General features: G+C 41.6%; 1 protein-coding gene across 1 annotated transcript in view; it reads right to left on the bottom strand.

The window, feature by feature from the left end:
• Window positions 1–13402, bottom strand: part of LOC119848814 (tetraspanin-15-like) — a 219348-nt gene extending 205946 nt beyond the window's left edge. The window contains exons 1-2 of the mRNA XM_038385056.2: window positions 13306–13402; window positions 5779–5940 (exon numbers count right to left, since the gene is read on the bottom strand). Of these exons, the coding sequence (XP_038240984.1) occupies window positions 5779–5865 (87 nt within the window). The 5' untranslated portion in view covers window positions 5866–5940; window positions 13306–13402. The remainder of the gene's footprint in view (window positions 1–5778; window positions 5941–13305) is intronic.
• Between the last annotated feature and the right edge of the window lie 972 nt (window positions 13403–14374).

The following is a 14374-nucleotide window of genomic DNA, read 5'->3' as shown; positions in this document are numbered from 1 at the left end:
GGAGTTTCTTGAGCAAATGCGTAGTTTCTTTTGGTAACCCACAGTGGGATCAGAGTGTAATGGCTTGTAGAAAGTGGTGTTGGAGAGCTGCCTAGTAGCCTCTTGTTCTTATTCTGACCTATTCATGATGACGACAGCACCTCCTTTGTCAGCCTTTTTGTTTATGATGTCAGAGTTGTTTCTGAGGCTGTGGATGGCATTGTGTTCTGCACGGCTGAGGTTATGGGGCAAGTGATGCTGCTTTTCCACAATTTCAGCCCGTGCACATCGGCGGAAGCATTCTATGTAGAAATACAGGCTGCTGTTTCGACCTTCAGGAGGAGCCCACCCAGAATCCTTCTTTTTGTAGTGTTGGTAGGAAGGTCTCTGTGGGTTAATATGTAACTGTAGCTCACGAAAGCTTATGCTCAAATAAATTTTTTAGTCTCTAAGGTGCCACAAGTACTCCTTTTCTTTTTGCGAATACAGACTAACATGGCTGCTACTCTGAAACCTATCTTTGACAAGTCATGGAAGACAGGAGAGATTCCAGAAGACAGGAAAAGGGCAAATATAGTGCCCATCTATAAAAAGGGAAATAAGGACAACTCAGGGAATTACAGATCAGTCAGCTTAACTTCTTTACCTGGAAAGATAATGGAGCAAATAATTAAGCAGTCAATTTGCAAACACCTAGAAGATAATAAGGTGATAAGTAACAGTCAGCATGGATTTGTCAAAAACAAATCACGTCAAACCAACCTGATAGCTTTCTTTGACAGGGTAACAAGCCTTGTGGATGGGTGGAGGAGGAGGGAAAGTGGTAGACGTGGTATATCTTGATTTTAGTAAAGCTTTTGATACTGTCCCACATGACCTTCTCATAAATCAACTAGGGAAATGCAATTTAGATGGAGCTAATATAAGGTGGGTGCAAAATGGATTGGAAAACCATCCCTAGAGACTAGTTATCAGTGGTTCACCGTCATGCTGGAAAGGCATAACGAGTGGGATCCCGCAGGGATCAGTTCTGGGTCCGGTTCTGTTCAATAACTTCATCAGTGATTTAGATAATACTTATAAAGTTTGTGGATGATACCAAGCTGGGAGGGGTTGCAAGTGCTTTGGAGGATAGGATTAAAATTCTGGACAAACTGGAGAAATGATCTGAAGTAAATAGGATGAAATTCAACAAGGACAAACGCAAAGTACTCCACTTAGGAAGAAACAATCAGCTGCACAAATACAAAATGGGAAATGACTGCCAAAGAAGGAGTACTGCAGAAAGGGATCTGGGGGTCATAGTGGACCACAAGCTAAACAGGAGTCAACAATGTAATGCTTTTGCAAAAAAAGCAAATATCATTCTGGGATGTATTAGCAGGAGTGTTGTAAGCAAGACACAAGAAGTAATTCTTCCACTCTACTCCGCTCTGATTAAGCCTCAACAGGAGTATTGTGTCCAGTTCTGGGCACCACATTTCAAGAAAGTTGTGGACAAATTGGAGAGAGTCCAGAGAAGAGCAACAAAAATGATTAAAGGTCTAGAAAACATGACCTAGGAGAGAAGATTGAAAAAACGGGGTTTGTTTAGTCTGGAAAAAAAAAATGAGAGGGACATGATAACAGTTTTCAAGTGTGTAAAAGGTTGTTACAAGGAGGAGGAAGAAAAAATGTTTTGCTTAACCTCTGAGGATAGGACAAGAAGCAATGGGCTTAAATTGCAGCAAGGGAGGTTTAGGTTGGACATTAGGAAAAACTTCCTAATTGTCAGGGTGGTTAAGCACTGGAATAAATTGCCTAGGGAGATTGTGGAATCTCCATCATTGGAGATTTTTAAAAGCAGGTTGGACAAACACCTGTCAGGGATGATCTAAATAATAATTAGTCCTGCCACGCATGCAGGGGACTGGACTAGATGACCTCTCAAGGTCCCTGCCAGTTCTATGGTTCTATGATCTGTATCCTGTTGGAGCACTGGTCCAACCCACCTGCTGTCCCATCTCTAGCTGTGGCCAATCTCTGATGCTTCAGAGGCAGGTGAAATCCCCCCCACCCCGCCCAATACATCTGGCCAATAGTGTATCAGAGGGGGGAAATCATCCTTCATCCCTACAGGTGACCATTTGAAGCCCTAAATACTGAGATTTCATTATAGTCATTGTCTTGATGCAGAGGTGCAAGTGTTGGTAGCGTATTCAGGATTGCCTGCTTTGTTCTCTTCTTCCCAGCGCCCATAAAAAAAGGGGATGAAAGGGCTGTTCATAGATTCCAAGGCTGGAAAGGATCACCATGACCATCCAGCCTGACGCTGGATTAAAACACAAATCTAATGTCACTTTACATATGGGAGGCAGAGAAGGTTAGTGTGGACAGAAAGTCCCTGCTTCCCTTAGAATTGACAGTCAGTCTCCAAATCGAACTCAAATCTGTTTTAAAAGTGGCTGTCCGAGGGAAGAAAATCAAGAACTTAAACTAATCTTGCACTTAGTTCTTACTGATATGCTCACCTAGAAATAATTGCCCTCATTACAGGCCTGTGCTAAAAGGTAGCCGGTGGTGGTGCTGCCTCAGACTTCCTACCCATGGGCTGTGTGTCTCATCAGTACCTAGTGCAGAGAGGGGAGTGGAAATAAAACCCAAATGATTACCATAAGTAAAGCAGTTGCAAACACAGCTGGAACTGAACAGTCAGTGCACAGTTCATTTACTCAAACTGAACAGTGAAAATTAGAGCTACATTAATGTTAATGAACCTTTCGCCTTCAAGTGTCTTGGATGGCTTTGCATATCTCAGTCAAAATGGATTGTTCCTTGTAATACAAAAGCACCCGGAAGCCCCAATCAGAATTGTGTTTGGTTCTGGACATACACTACAGGGCTCGTGACTTTCTGATTTAGAACGGTTTAATGTTAGTAGAGTATAAACTTTCTGATTTAGAACGGTGATGAAACTCAGCGTTTTACATTGAAGTTTTCTTACCAAGTTGGTTGGAAGCAGGGTTGAAACTGAGTAGATGGAGACCTTGTTCAATTTAAGCACAAAAGGTTGCAATAGTAATTCTACAAGTGCATTTAAAACCCAGCTAAATATCAAGGGATGGCTCACTCCTGGAATATAATTAGCAGGACTTTTCCACCCTCTGAATGGCTCTGAGAGCCACAAGATTGCAAATGAGAACTATGTCAGTCACTTGGCTGAAAAGGTCAAGTAGGTTCACAGTTTCTATGGTTTTGTTGGGCCAAGACTTTTCTGAGGCTGAGCAGTTTAAAAACTATCCCTCGGGGAGTTTAGAAATTGATAATGGTCACTAAGTCACCAGTTTGAAGGCAGTCCCAGTTAGGAATAATTGAAAGTTATTTCCTTTTTACAGCACTGTCTTAAACTATGTGAAATAATCTGTTCTCTGTTTATTTCTTGTGGACAAGTGTTTTTCTCACAAGCATGCAAAGCTTTCACTTTCCTCTTTTTCGGTCTTTGCAAAGATGCCCTGGCCTGACTACACCACGGATAGCTCAATATTATTTGGCTTTTATATTGTGCTTAGCATTACCTACAAGTCAGTTACATTTGCAGTGTGTCAAATGAAACATCGATTAAGTTTGATTGGAGGAAAAATATATCCCTGTCTCACAACTAGAACTGTTCAACACTTTTATGAAGAAGCTCCAAACCAGGCAAAAATCACCTTTTCAGTTTGTAGTTAAACCCTAAATTTAGTCCTGGCTCAACAGGAGTTTCACCAAAGTTTACAAAACCTTTTCATGAACATGAGCCAAGTTATTTGGCAGGGCAAGGCAAATCAGCACAAAGCTAATATGCTTGAGGTTCATTTAGGTTAAAATCTGGCTACAGAGGTGCTGACAAGGCAGAATTCTTCTTCCAGGCCTGGACTCCCTTGGCAGGCAGTCTTCAAGATGCTGCTTATCACACTCAGTCACTTCAGGAAACTGAATTGGCTCCTGGGGATGATAGGTGGATAATGTGCCTACATCCAGTTGGATCATAAGTTCCATTCTTTTGTAAACTAATGGAAAGTGAACCCACATTGTTGGGCACTTTAGTAAACTCAGCAATTTTGGTTTTAAGATTTCTGCAAACCACCTACTTATATTTGGGTTTTCCCTTCAACCATTCCCCAAGTTATGGCTTGAATAAGCCACAAAAGTCCAAAAGAGAACTCCAGAGAAACCATCAGCTATTGCCTAAGATTTGGGACAAATTATTTAAATCCTAGTGTATTATACTATTGCCACCCATAGCCCTACTCTTGCTCAAACATTGGACTACATTGACTTACAGGGTCTGTGAGTTTGGATGTATTTGCTGGGGTTTCAAATGTGTTAGGAAACTCAAATAATGCAAGTTGCACCTGGCTTTATTAAGAGCTTCATACCATTACATCCTGGACACATCCCCTTCCATATTCCGGTCCTAGAATGTGTCTCTTTCCTGAGCTGATGTAGAGAGACAATCTACACACTGGGTAGAGTCCAAACTTACCCACCCTTCCTGAGGTTTGCCTTGAACAAAGAAATCAACAAGATAACAAAGCTCCGCTCAAATCACTCCAGAGGCATGGCTGCTCCCTCAGGACTGAGATCCCGTCTCCCATTCCCACTCCCTTACATCTAGGGGAAGTCGCAAGTCACTCAGTGAAATGCTATAACCCACTTAACCTTTTCCTAGCAGGATTAACACCTACTAACAGGGTGGGTATTACAGGCAAACACTGCCAATATGAGTTCATTCATCAAAAATTCATTCTCAAAGGGTCATTATTTGTTTGTATTCTAGTTTGAGTCAGCAAATCAGGGAGCTGAAACAATACCATGTAACCAACAATACACTAAAAATGTGGAATACCTAGTAGCAAATAATTCATAAGATGAACATGATTAGTCAAAACTGTCAAATATTTACAAATAATTAATAGGATTGGTTCACGAATGACTAATCAAAGAAAGGGAATAACTTCATAATAAATACTCTCACTGAATAATTTAGTTATAATAAAGTTTCACAAGCAATGCTGCAATGCACAGAGTCTAAAGCAAGAGAAATAATCTACCCACTTGCCATTCTGCTGTGTGTAGTTACCGTTTGCAGAGACTAATGCGACACGTCCCTTCCTCTCATTTACATAGGTTCACAACAAGGTCTGCACTGCTAGTATCACACTGACCTGGTTTGCATTAAGAATTTACATCTTCAAAATTCTGTTGATTAAATGGAGATTTTTAAAAAAATTAAAAAAGGACAAGTCTGGCTAAAACCACAACCACTAAGAACTCGAGGCTATTAGTAACCACAGCTGGCAGATTTCACATCCAGTTCCTGCCTGATCTCCATTGACAGAGACAAGGCTTTAAGCGTGGAGCCAGAGGCAAATGGAGAGTATAAACAATCTAGCTGGGAGTATTGAGAAGTAAACGTTTGCACCATTAAGATGTTAGATTCATGAAGTGATTTGTATTTTTAAAATAAAGGCTTATCTGATATATGAGACAGGTCATGGCTTTTTAAAGGGGCAGAGGGAGGGGGAGAGATCAGGCAGAAGGAATATTAAACCCAGCAAAATGGAGATCATCCTCTATTAAATACAAACAGAATAATAGCAGCACCAGTGGGCACCTCCTACAATGCAGCCCAATTCCAGACAGCATCATTGACCAGTAGATTTTATATTTCAGAGGGTGAAGCTCTTAAGACACAGAAAGCAAAACAAATCACCAGGCAGGTATTGTGTGTTAATTCCCCCAGACAACATAAAAGTTGGAAATGATTGAAACACCTACCGAAAACAGGGTGGAATAGGCAGAGAGAGCAAATTTGATGCAGTAGTAATAGAGGAGGGGATCTTTCCCCTCTGATTCTTTTGCCATCTTTTCAGCTCACGCTCTTGTGTGTGTGGATTGGACCCTCCCTGCTTTGACAGTTTCAGGTCACAGTCTCAGTGGCTGGAATAAAAAAAAAAACACCCTTAAACTTCAACTGCTCTCTACAACTTCCGCCTGGGAGAAACAGAAAGCAATTAGAGGGGAGGCAGGAACATTAACCCTTTACTGCATGTATTGCCTTATGGAACCAGCATGTATTTGTTTCTCAAATGAACGGGTTAAGATTCACTACTTTTTTATTATTTCAGTGGAATATGGATATTCAGAAAATAGGTGCAATCAACAACACAGGCAACAAAGCTTTGAGCTGCCTTCTTTTAAAAAATCACTGGGCTATAGGCAACAAATCACAATAGGAGACACTTGTCTAGTCCTTTATGGCATAAAAAGCACACTGCAATTCTAATAAGAAAAGGAGGACTTGTGGCACCTTAATAGACTAACAAATTTATTTGAGCATAAGCTTTCGTGAGCTACAGCTCACTTCACGGCTGCTACTCTGAAACCTGCAATTCTAATGTGATCTCAGGAGTATTATTCACTTTTATAAAGCTCTGTTTTACAGATGTGGATATTGAAGCATCGAGAGGTTAAATGACTGCTCAAAGTGAAAGCAGGAGTCAGTGGCAGAGCTGGGAATACAAATCCAAATTTCCCACCTTCCAATCTTGCATTCAGCCTTTAGTTACCTGCTGTGACACATCCTCTGACAGCTGACATTATCCTTACAGAGGGAGATGGGCTCAATGGTTTAAGAGTCAGCATTTTCCAGTGAATGGGGTACAAGATGGGGAGGTGGAGACCAAATATAGATATTCCAGTTTTGGTGATGATTTACTATGTGTACAGTCAAAGTTTCCAAAGTGGTCTATTTTGGGGGGAGAGGCCAACTTGAGACAAGCAGGTATGTCTACACTTCAGATGGGAGCGAGCCTCCCAGCCCCGTATACTCATGCTAGCAGGGCTTGAGTTAGCGTGCTAAAAACAGTGGTGTGGACATTGCGGCTCTGGCTCCCATGCCCACCCTAGGCTTGTAGGATCTGATTATCAGAGATGCAAACGCACAACATCTGCTTTTGCTACGGATACTAGTAATATTATATGATGGGTGAAAATACTAAATAGCCCAAAGGAAGTGTCTACATTCTAAATCCAAGAAGGTGAAGAGTTTTCATCAACTTCTTTTGGGCCCCACATTTGTTCTCTAAATCTTCCAAGAGATTCTTCAAGGACACACATAGCACATCCTAATACACCTGACTGAATAGTACAAGAAAACTTATTCTTGAAGTGATCCCATGCTAGTGGATGCTTTAATAAACTGGTGTATTTTCCAAACGAATGCAGCAGGGTGAGGTTTTTCAGATTTGATGGGAAAGCCATAATTATACATAGGACTGATATCACCACCTATATTAAGGTTGCCTGACACTTCCCATTATAAGACCCTGTTTTCAGCTGCCTATAACTTTGCAACTTTAAATGTGGGATCTGAAAATGCACGTTAAGTGTCTGCCTCAGGCTGATTATTTATGGTTATTTTTGTTAGAAGGGAGAATTTCAGACAAAATACTGCAGCTATTTCTGCAAACAGGCTAGGGAAAAATACGTTGTTTTGCCCATATTAAAAAGTGATTGAAACCTTTTCTTTGTAATACTCCAGCACCACCATGCTTTGCATATGCACAAAAGGGCCAGATTAAGGTGCACAAGCAATCTCAATTCTGACATTTCCTAACTTTTGAGTGCTTGACTTTGCAACCTTAATTTCTTGTTCTGAGTTAGTCTGCTGTGTGTGGTGGTGCTTTATGCTTTAGGGGTGCTTAATGAGGACAAGAACCCCAAATTTCACTGTTTATTACACCCTCGTCCTGATTATTAATTAATTATCAGCAGCAGAATGGCACTATATGGTAAATAGTCTAATAGGATGGGATTTTCAGAAGCACCCAGCAGGGTTTGATTTTTAAAGACAGATGGGCTGCTAACTGTCATGTGTTTTTGAAATTCTCATCCTTAACATTTGAGATGTCATAGCCATGGAGAAAGAGAGCTCCAGCAACGACATACAGTATATGCCAATTACTTAGCCACAGTTCACTGAACGTAGAGAAGATGTGGTTTGAACAAGTCAGAGAAACTGGTCTGCTTCACAGTCATGGACATTACTCATGTGTATGTTATGTTTGTAATACCTGGTATCTCAATGTGCCCTTTTATTAGGTCTTTTGTCCTTACTCTGCTGTTAGCATGTTTATTATTGGCATGCATTGTGGAAACACAATAAAGTATTCATCAAAGAGCCTTTGCACCCACTGAGTTATTTCATAGTACTGCTTGTATAGCTTCCTCTCCAGCATTTTTCCCAGTGAGTTCTATTTTGCTACTTAGTATGTGACCCTGTTCCAAGTCATATGGTTTCAGTTATGGTAAGATTTAACAATGTCTGTACTTTAATGAAGCCCATATTAAGGAGAAGACTAGTAGCAGCTGCATTAACAACACTTAACCAGGCTCATGGGCCAGACTCTCTGGTCTAAGTCCACTTTATGCTGTGCAGGCAGTGCAAAATGGACAGATTCCAGCTGTAGGTGGCCACTGGAGAATTCCTTAGTAGAGGGGAAATCTGTGCTAGCACTTGGCTTGCAGAGGCTGCTGCTATTCTGTTCACTTCTCACCTCCAGCATTTCAAATTTTAGGTAGAAAGTGGGCAGAACTCTATGCTTGTTCCTCCACTAGTGTAAGGTCATTGAGGGGCCTCATGCCAGTGGCATAAAATAGAGATGTTCCTCAGCGTCTCTCAATTATTATGGGACCAGACTATGTGGGATCAGGGCTGATGCTCCCGACCTAATATCTCCACCCCCATCCAAACGGAGTGTGGATAATGTAGATGAAAACCTAGCCTTTTGTATTTACTTAGCTGTACACCACATAAAAGGAGCCCCTATCTATACACTCAGTGTCCTCTAAATATAACTTAAAACATAAATAACAACATTCCCTTCATTGCGACTTTGAAAAAAGTGGAAGAAATCTATGTCATTTTTATGAATACTATGTGTACCTCTGTTTGACTGTCATGATGGGGGTCTGCCACATGGTGTTAAGGAGTTATTTCAACGCCCTTGGAAAGCAGCACCATGGCTTCAGATAACCAGCCACCTACCAACACTTGAGTCAATGACAGCTCTGTTTTCTTTGGTGTTTTATCTCCGCCCCTGATGTGCTCACCAGATAAATTTGGCAAAGGGAGGGGGATCCCAGGGAGTTTGCACAGAATTAAGGGGCCTGCCTGGTATTAAAGTCTCCCTGAAGCTCAGCAGAGACAGGGAAAACAGCAGCAATATCTTTAGGGGAACCAGACAAACCCAGTTCCTGGAGCTGGGGGTACTTGGAATAAGTTGGGCCTGTCTCAACTTTGAGAGAAACGCTAAGTTTTAGGTAAGACATACACGTGTAGGCCTTTATATTGTTTTACCCCTTTTCTTTGAATGCTCTGTTCCTATGGATAAAGAAATAGTTTTTTTGAAGAAGCTGTTCTGTTTCTCTGAACGCACTTACTGGTCAGAGCTCAAAGGGAAGCCTCCTGCAGGGGCCAAACCCAATTAGACCAGCTGAGTGTTTTGCAAATAGTGAAGCTGAATGCAGGTTAAGTTGAACAAGTGGCACCCTATGCACTGCTCTGTCCATGTGGCTGAGTTGCTTCCAATCTAACTCCCCATGTTCCCTATACCACTGTTGGCCTGTCAGTAACAGTCCCTCCACTGAGCATGGGCCCTCTGATTTCCGTTCCACTGATCATAATGTACTGAGGAAACATGGCTGGTGCTGTAACCAGGGAAGCCAGTCTAACATTGGGGTGAATCACAGGGTTCTACACTAAGAGAAGTGAAGGCACTGGGCCTGTCACTTGAAAGGGTGCCCACGGTGAGACAGAGAGAGGTCACAGGTACTGAAAAAATTTGTAACCATAACAAAAACTAAACTAGAGAAATTCCATCCTAAATACCCCCCAGACAGACAGATTAAACATTACAACAATTCTCTCATTTATCACCTTTGTAATTTTTCCTCCCTTTCTCCGGGGGAAAAAATGACTGCCATTCTACTGTGAAAAACAGGATTTGCAAAAATCACATTTTTCAATCTGTCATAAGATACTTTTGAAAAATGCAACATGCAACTGAAGACGTGGCTTCTTTAAGTGCAAATACAGTGACAAGCTGTGAAATGAACACACACTGTGAAAAAAGAGTCTTAAAACCCTGTTCCAGCACTATGATCAGGCTATGTACATCTTATTGTGAAAAGGAAAAAGTGCTCAACTGATTTCTCAATACCTGGGGAGAGATTCCCCGCGACACACACCCTGGCCCCTCTGCACCACTTTGAGCTGCAAAGGTACAAAAGGATAGCGGAGAATTCTCCCAGTGCAGGAGCAACACTGGGCTCTCATAATTGGCTGTACCGTCCTCTTGCAACCTCAGTGCAGGGCACATTCTGGGACAGCTCTCGGTAGGCTGATTTTAAGTGAGAGCAAACCCAGAACTGCTGTGACATACCCGAGGGGCTTCATTAGCTCCCAGCTAGCACCCAGAGGGCACAAATGTCGGTTATGTCCTATCACTGTACCCCTTCTTAAATCAAAGTATTGTTTTATTTTAAACAGCAGGAACAGTGCATTTAGAGAAAAGGAATTTTAAAACAAGGAGTCTACATGCATGTTCATTTTACCTAAATCCCCGATGGTAGCTAGCCAGTCCTAACTTTTTCAAGCATCCCCAGCAGCTGTCTCTGTCAGTCTCATTATCCCCAAACAACTATGTGAGCAGACAACTCTTCCTGAGAGACACCCTCCCCTGTATTAATCCATCCAGATTTCCTTTAGTTCTTGTCATTTCCTAGGCTTTGGCCCTTCTAGAAAAAACAGTTCAGCGGGCTCAGCAGGAGGTTGAACCAGAAATCAATGGCTCTACCGTTGCCCCATAACAACCCTCAAGTATACACTGAGGAGTAGCTTATTTTGAATTATTATTCTTCCCTTCCTGCTTGTTTTTCCTTGTAGTCCTGTTAAATGAAATCGATATATTTACATGGTAAACATTTCAAGAACCAGGTCAACAACAGTCAGTTCTGTTTCTGTATTTTATTTTGTGTTGGTAACAATCCTGTTGTTAATCTCTATTTTACAGGCCTGCTGATCTTGCTGGAAAACTCCCGAATAACCATTCTGTACATATCATACACAATTTCCTGTATCTCTTTGTCTTTCTATTTTTGCACTGACATCCGCATAACCATGCCTTAAATGTTTATCAGCTTATTCTTCACCTTAACATATTATCACCACTGATAAGAAAGCAAGTGAAGTTTACTAGATCTATTGTCTCTCTTTAAGGAGAAGTAACCTGAAGAAAGGACAAGAACAATACTTTTTTCACCACATCTGGAAAATTAAAATTGACAAACCATTAACAATAGAACAAAGACAGCTGCTGGGCAAGCTGCCTTAGTTTTAAGGGGCATGCTGAATGACAAAAAGATGACTAAGGAGTCACTTTTCAAAATATATTTTTAGTAGAGAGGACAGGTGGCCTCTTTTCAGTAAAAAAGCTACTATTGACGGATTATTCAGCACCAGTATTATCCTGAAGAGTGGCTCTGCTGAGAGTGTCCTGGGAGCTACTGAATATTTTCTTTTCATGTGCTACAGAGCTGTGTTGTATCATTTAGTCAAAATGCTTCACAGTTATCCAGGCTGAGATGGTTTAAATAACCAGACACACTTAGGCTTTGGCTGATTATTATTTGTATTACAAATAGTAATTAGAAGTCCCAACCAAGAGTGGTACACAACTGTGCTTGGTGCTGTACACACAAATGAGACAGATCCTGTCTCAAAGAATTTAAATCTAATAGAGAAAACCAAATAGGATTATAATCCCCATGCTACATATGGGAAACTGAGGTACACAGAAAGTAACTAACTTGACTAATGTCCCATATTAAGTCTGCAGCAGAACCAGGGATTCAGTTCAGATGTGGTTCCCAGCACAATGCCTTAACCACAATAGCTTTGTTCCTCTCTATTACATTTGATTCCATCCCCTCCAAATGGAAGTGAACTCAACTGGCCCCAAGAAACAGTCAATTGATTTCAACACCTGTTTTAACACTGTTTTGTTAATTGACCCTGCCCAGTGGGACAATAATATTCCAAGCCAGATGTAGGTATGGAGCTAGGTATCTAGTCTAGAAGAAATCTGGGACATGGATAATTGTATATTACAACTCAATCATGGGAGTCATGAAAAAAATCAAACTTTTTTTCACCGGAATACAGTCAGATTGGCAGAGATCCTGGGGGCAGGGGAGGGGTTCACCTTTCTCTGCAGCATGGGACATGGATCACTTGCAGGTTTAAATTAGTGTAAATGGTAAGTTCTCTGTAACTTAGTCTTTAACCCATGATTTGAGGACTTCAGTAACTTGGTCAGAGGTTAGGGGTCTATTACAGCAGTGGGTGGGTGAGGTTCTGTGGCCCCTGATGTGCAGGAGGTCAGACTAGATGACCTCGATGGTCTCTTCTGACTTTAAAGTCTATGAGTCTGTTGGCTGCCACACAGTGTCGAGACAGCCAATAGGACTGAGCAGGAAATGATAACCCTGCACTTTAAACAGCATATTTCATCCGGAGATCTGAAAGAGCTTTGCAGAGATAAGTCAGCATTATCATCCCTATTGTGGAAAGGAGGACACTGAGAGGTTAAGCCACTTCTCCAAGGTCACAGTGACAGAGGAAATGACTGATCTCTACAGTCTTCACTCTCAGACGTGCAATACAGTACAACTCTTAATTACACGCTTGACTTTAAGCATGTACTTAAGTCCCACTGACTTCACTGCTTTCCCTGAATCAGGGCCCAGGTCCCTTGATCTACTCTTGAGAGCTGCAAATCTTCCTTATCCTGGAGTAATGGCTCAACAGTCACTAACATTTGGTGATGTCATAAGAACAGCCATACTGTGTGAGACCAATGGTCCATCTAGCCCAGTATCCTGTCTATGACAGTGGCCAGTGCTGAGAAAGAATGAACAGAATAAGGCAATTTTGAGTGATCCATCCCATCATCCAATCTTAGCTTTTGGCAATTGGAGGTTTAGGAACACCTGGAGCCTGGAGTTGCATCCCTGACCATGTTGGCTATTAGCCATTGATGCACCTATCTTCTGTGAACTGATCTAATTATTTTTTGAACCCCGTTATACTTTTGTCCTTCACAACATCACCTGGCAATGAGTTCCACAGGTTAACTTGTGCTGTCTGAAGAAGTACTTCCGTATATTTGTTTTAAACCTGCTGCCTATTTTTTTGGATGACCCCTGGTTCTTGTGTTACGTGAAGGGGTAAATAAAACTTACCTGTTCACCTTCTCCATACCACTCATAGACAGCTGTGTAAGGCCTTCTTCCATAGAAGCCTGATCCAAGTCCCATTGACTTCATTAGCCATTAGCTCACACCCTAGAAGAGAGTAAAACATACTTGCTAAATGGCCCACTTGCTAAAATGATTGACTCCCTTCTCTTGTGATAACCAAGGATTCTGAATGTTAGAACAGAAGCAAAGGGAAAAGGACAGTGTTCTTGTAACCCACACACCTCCTGGGTGTGGTGTTCTGTCCCATCTAGTGGCAGAGAGAGTGTGTGCACACACACACACACTCTACAGCCTTAGCTAACAGCCAGTTCGCTTTTAGCTCATGCGGTAGAGGCACAAAGCTCCAGAGGCCCCAGGTTCAATCCCGACGACCGGGGTCTGTTGGTGTTACATTCTGCTTTGAGGGCTGGAGACCAAGTGTCAGGAAGATGCAGCCAACATGCCTAATTAAGATCCAAAACCAAATTTATTATGAGAATAGTTTCAATTACATTGTCCTGTATTCGGCCTTGGTGTGTGGAAAACGTGAGCTATGTGCTCATTACCCAGCATTTCAACTGCAAGCGCATGGATGTTAAAGCTTCCTGAGGGATATAGATAATTTTTAATTCTGTTGGGGAAGCTGTTGCCTGTTAGTGCCCTCCAAGTGGATCTCATTTTCTTTCCCTATTCTCTGCCCTTCTCTAGTTTTTAAAGTGTATTTTATACAAATCAAGTATATTTATATGGCTATTAGCACAGTGACAGATTTTAATATGGTTATCAATGCGATGCCCCATAGCAACGCCTCTAGATTAAGCCTTTGTTTTGTTTTAATGAGCTAGCAGTAACAGCTCTGCAATGTTCTCTATATTGCTGACTTTAAAAAAAAATAAAAAATGAAATGCTCTGGATGCTGATGAATTTCCTTTCCTTGTTCATGATTTCATCTGCTATGAAATGGGAGTGGCAGGCACTCCAGTACATGAATTCAAAATTAGTCCCAGACTTAGCTAAGTCCCCCTACTGGATGATCACCAGTATGTTGTAATTGGATCCCCTGTGTCCCCAA

Source organism: Dermochelys coriacea, chromosome 26, assembly GCF_009764565.3.
Source record: "Dermochelys coriacea isolate rDerCor1 chromosome 26, rDerCor1.pri.v4, whole genome shotgun sequence".
Lineage (NCBI taxonomy): Eukaryota > Metazoa > Chordata > Testudines > Dermochelyidae > Dermochelys > Dermochelys coriacea.
The sequence above is the reverse complement of the archived record's forward strand: the minus strand, read 5'-3'. Positions and strand labels throughout refer to the sequence as shown.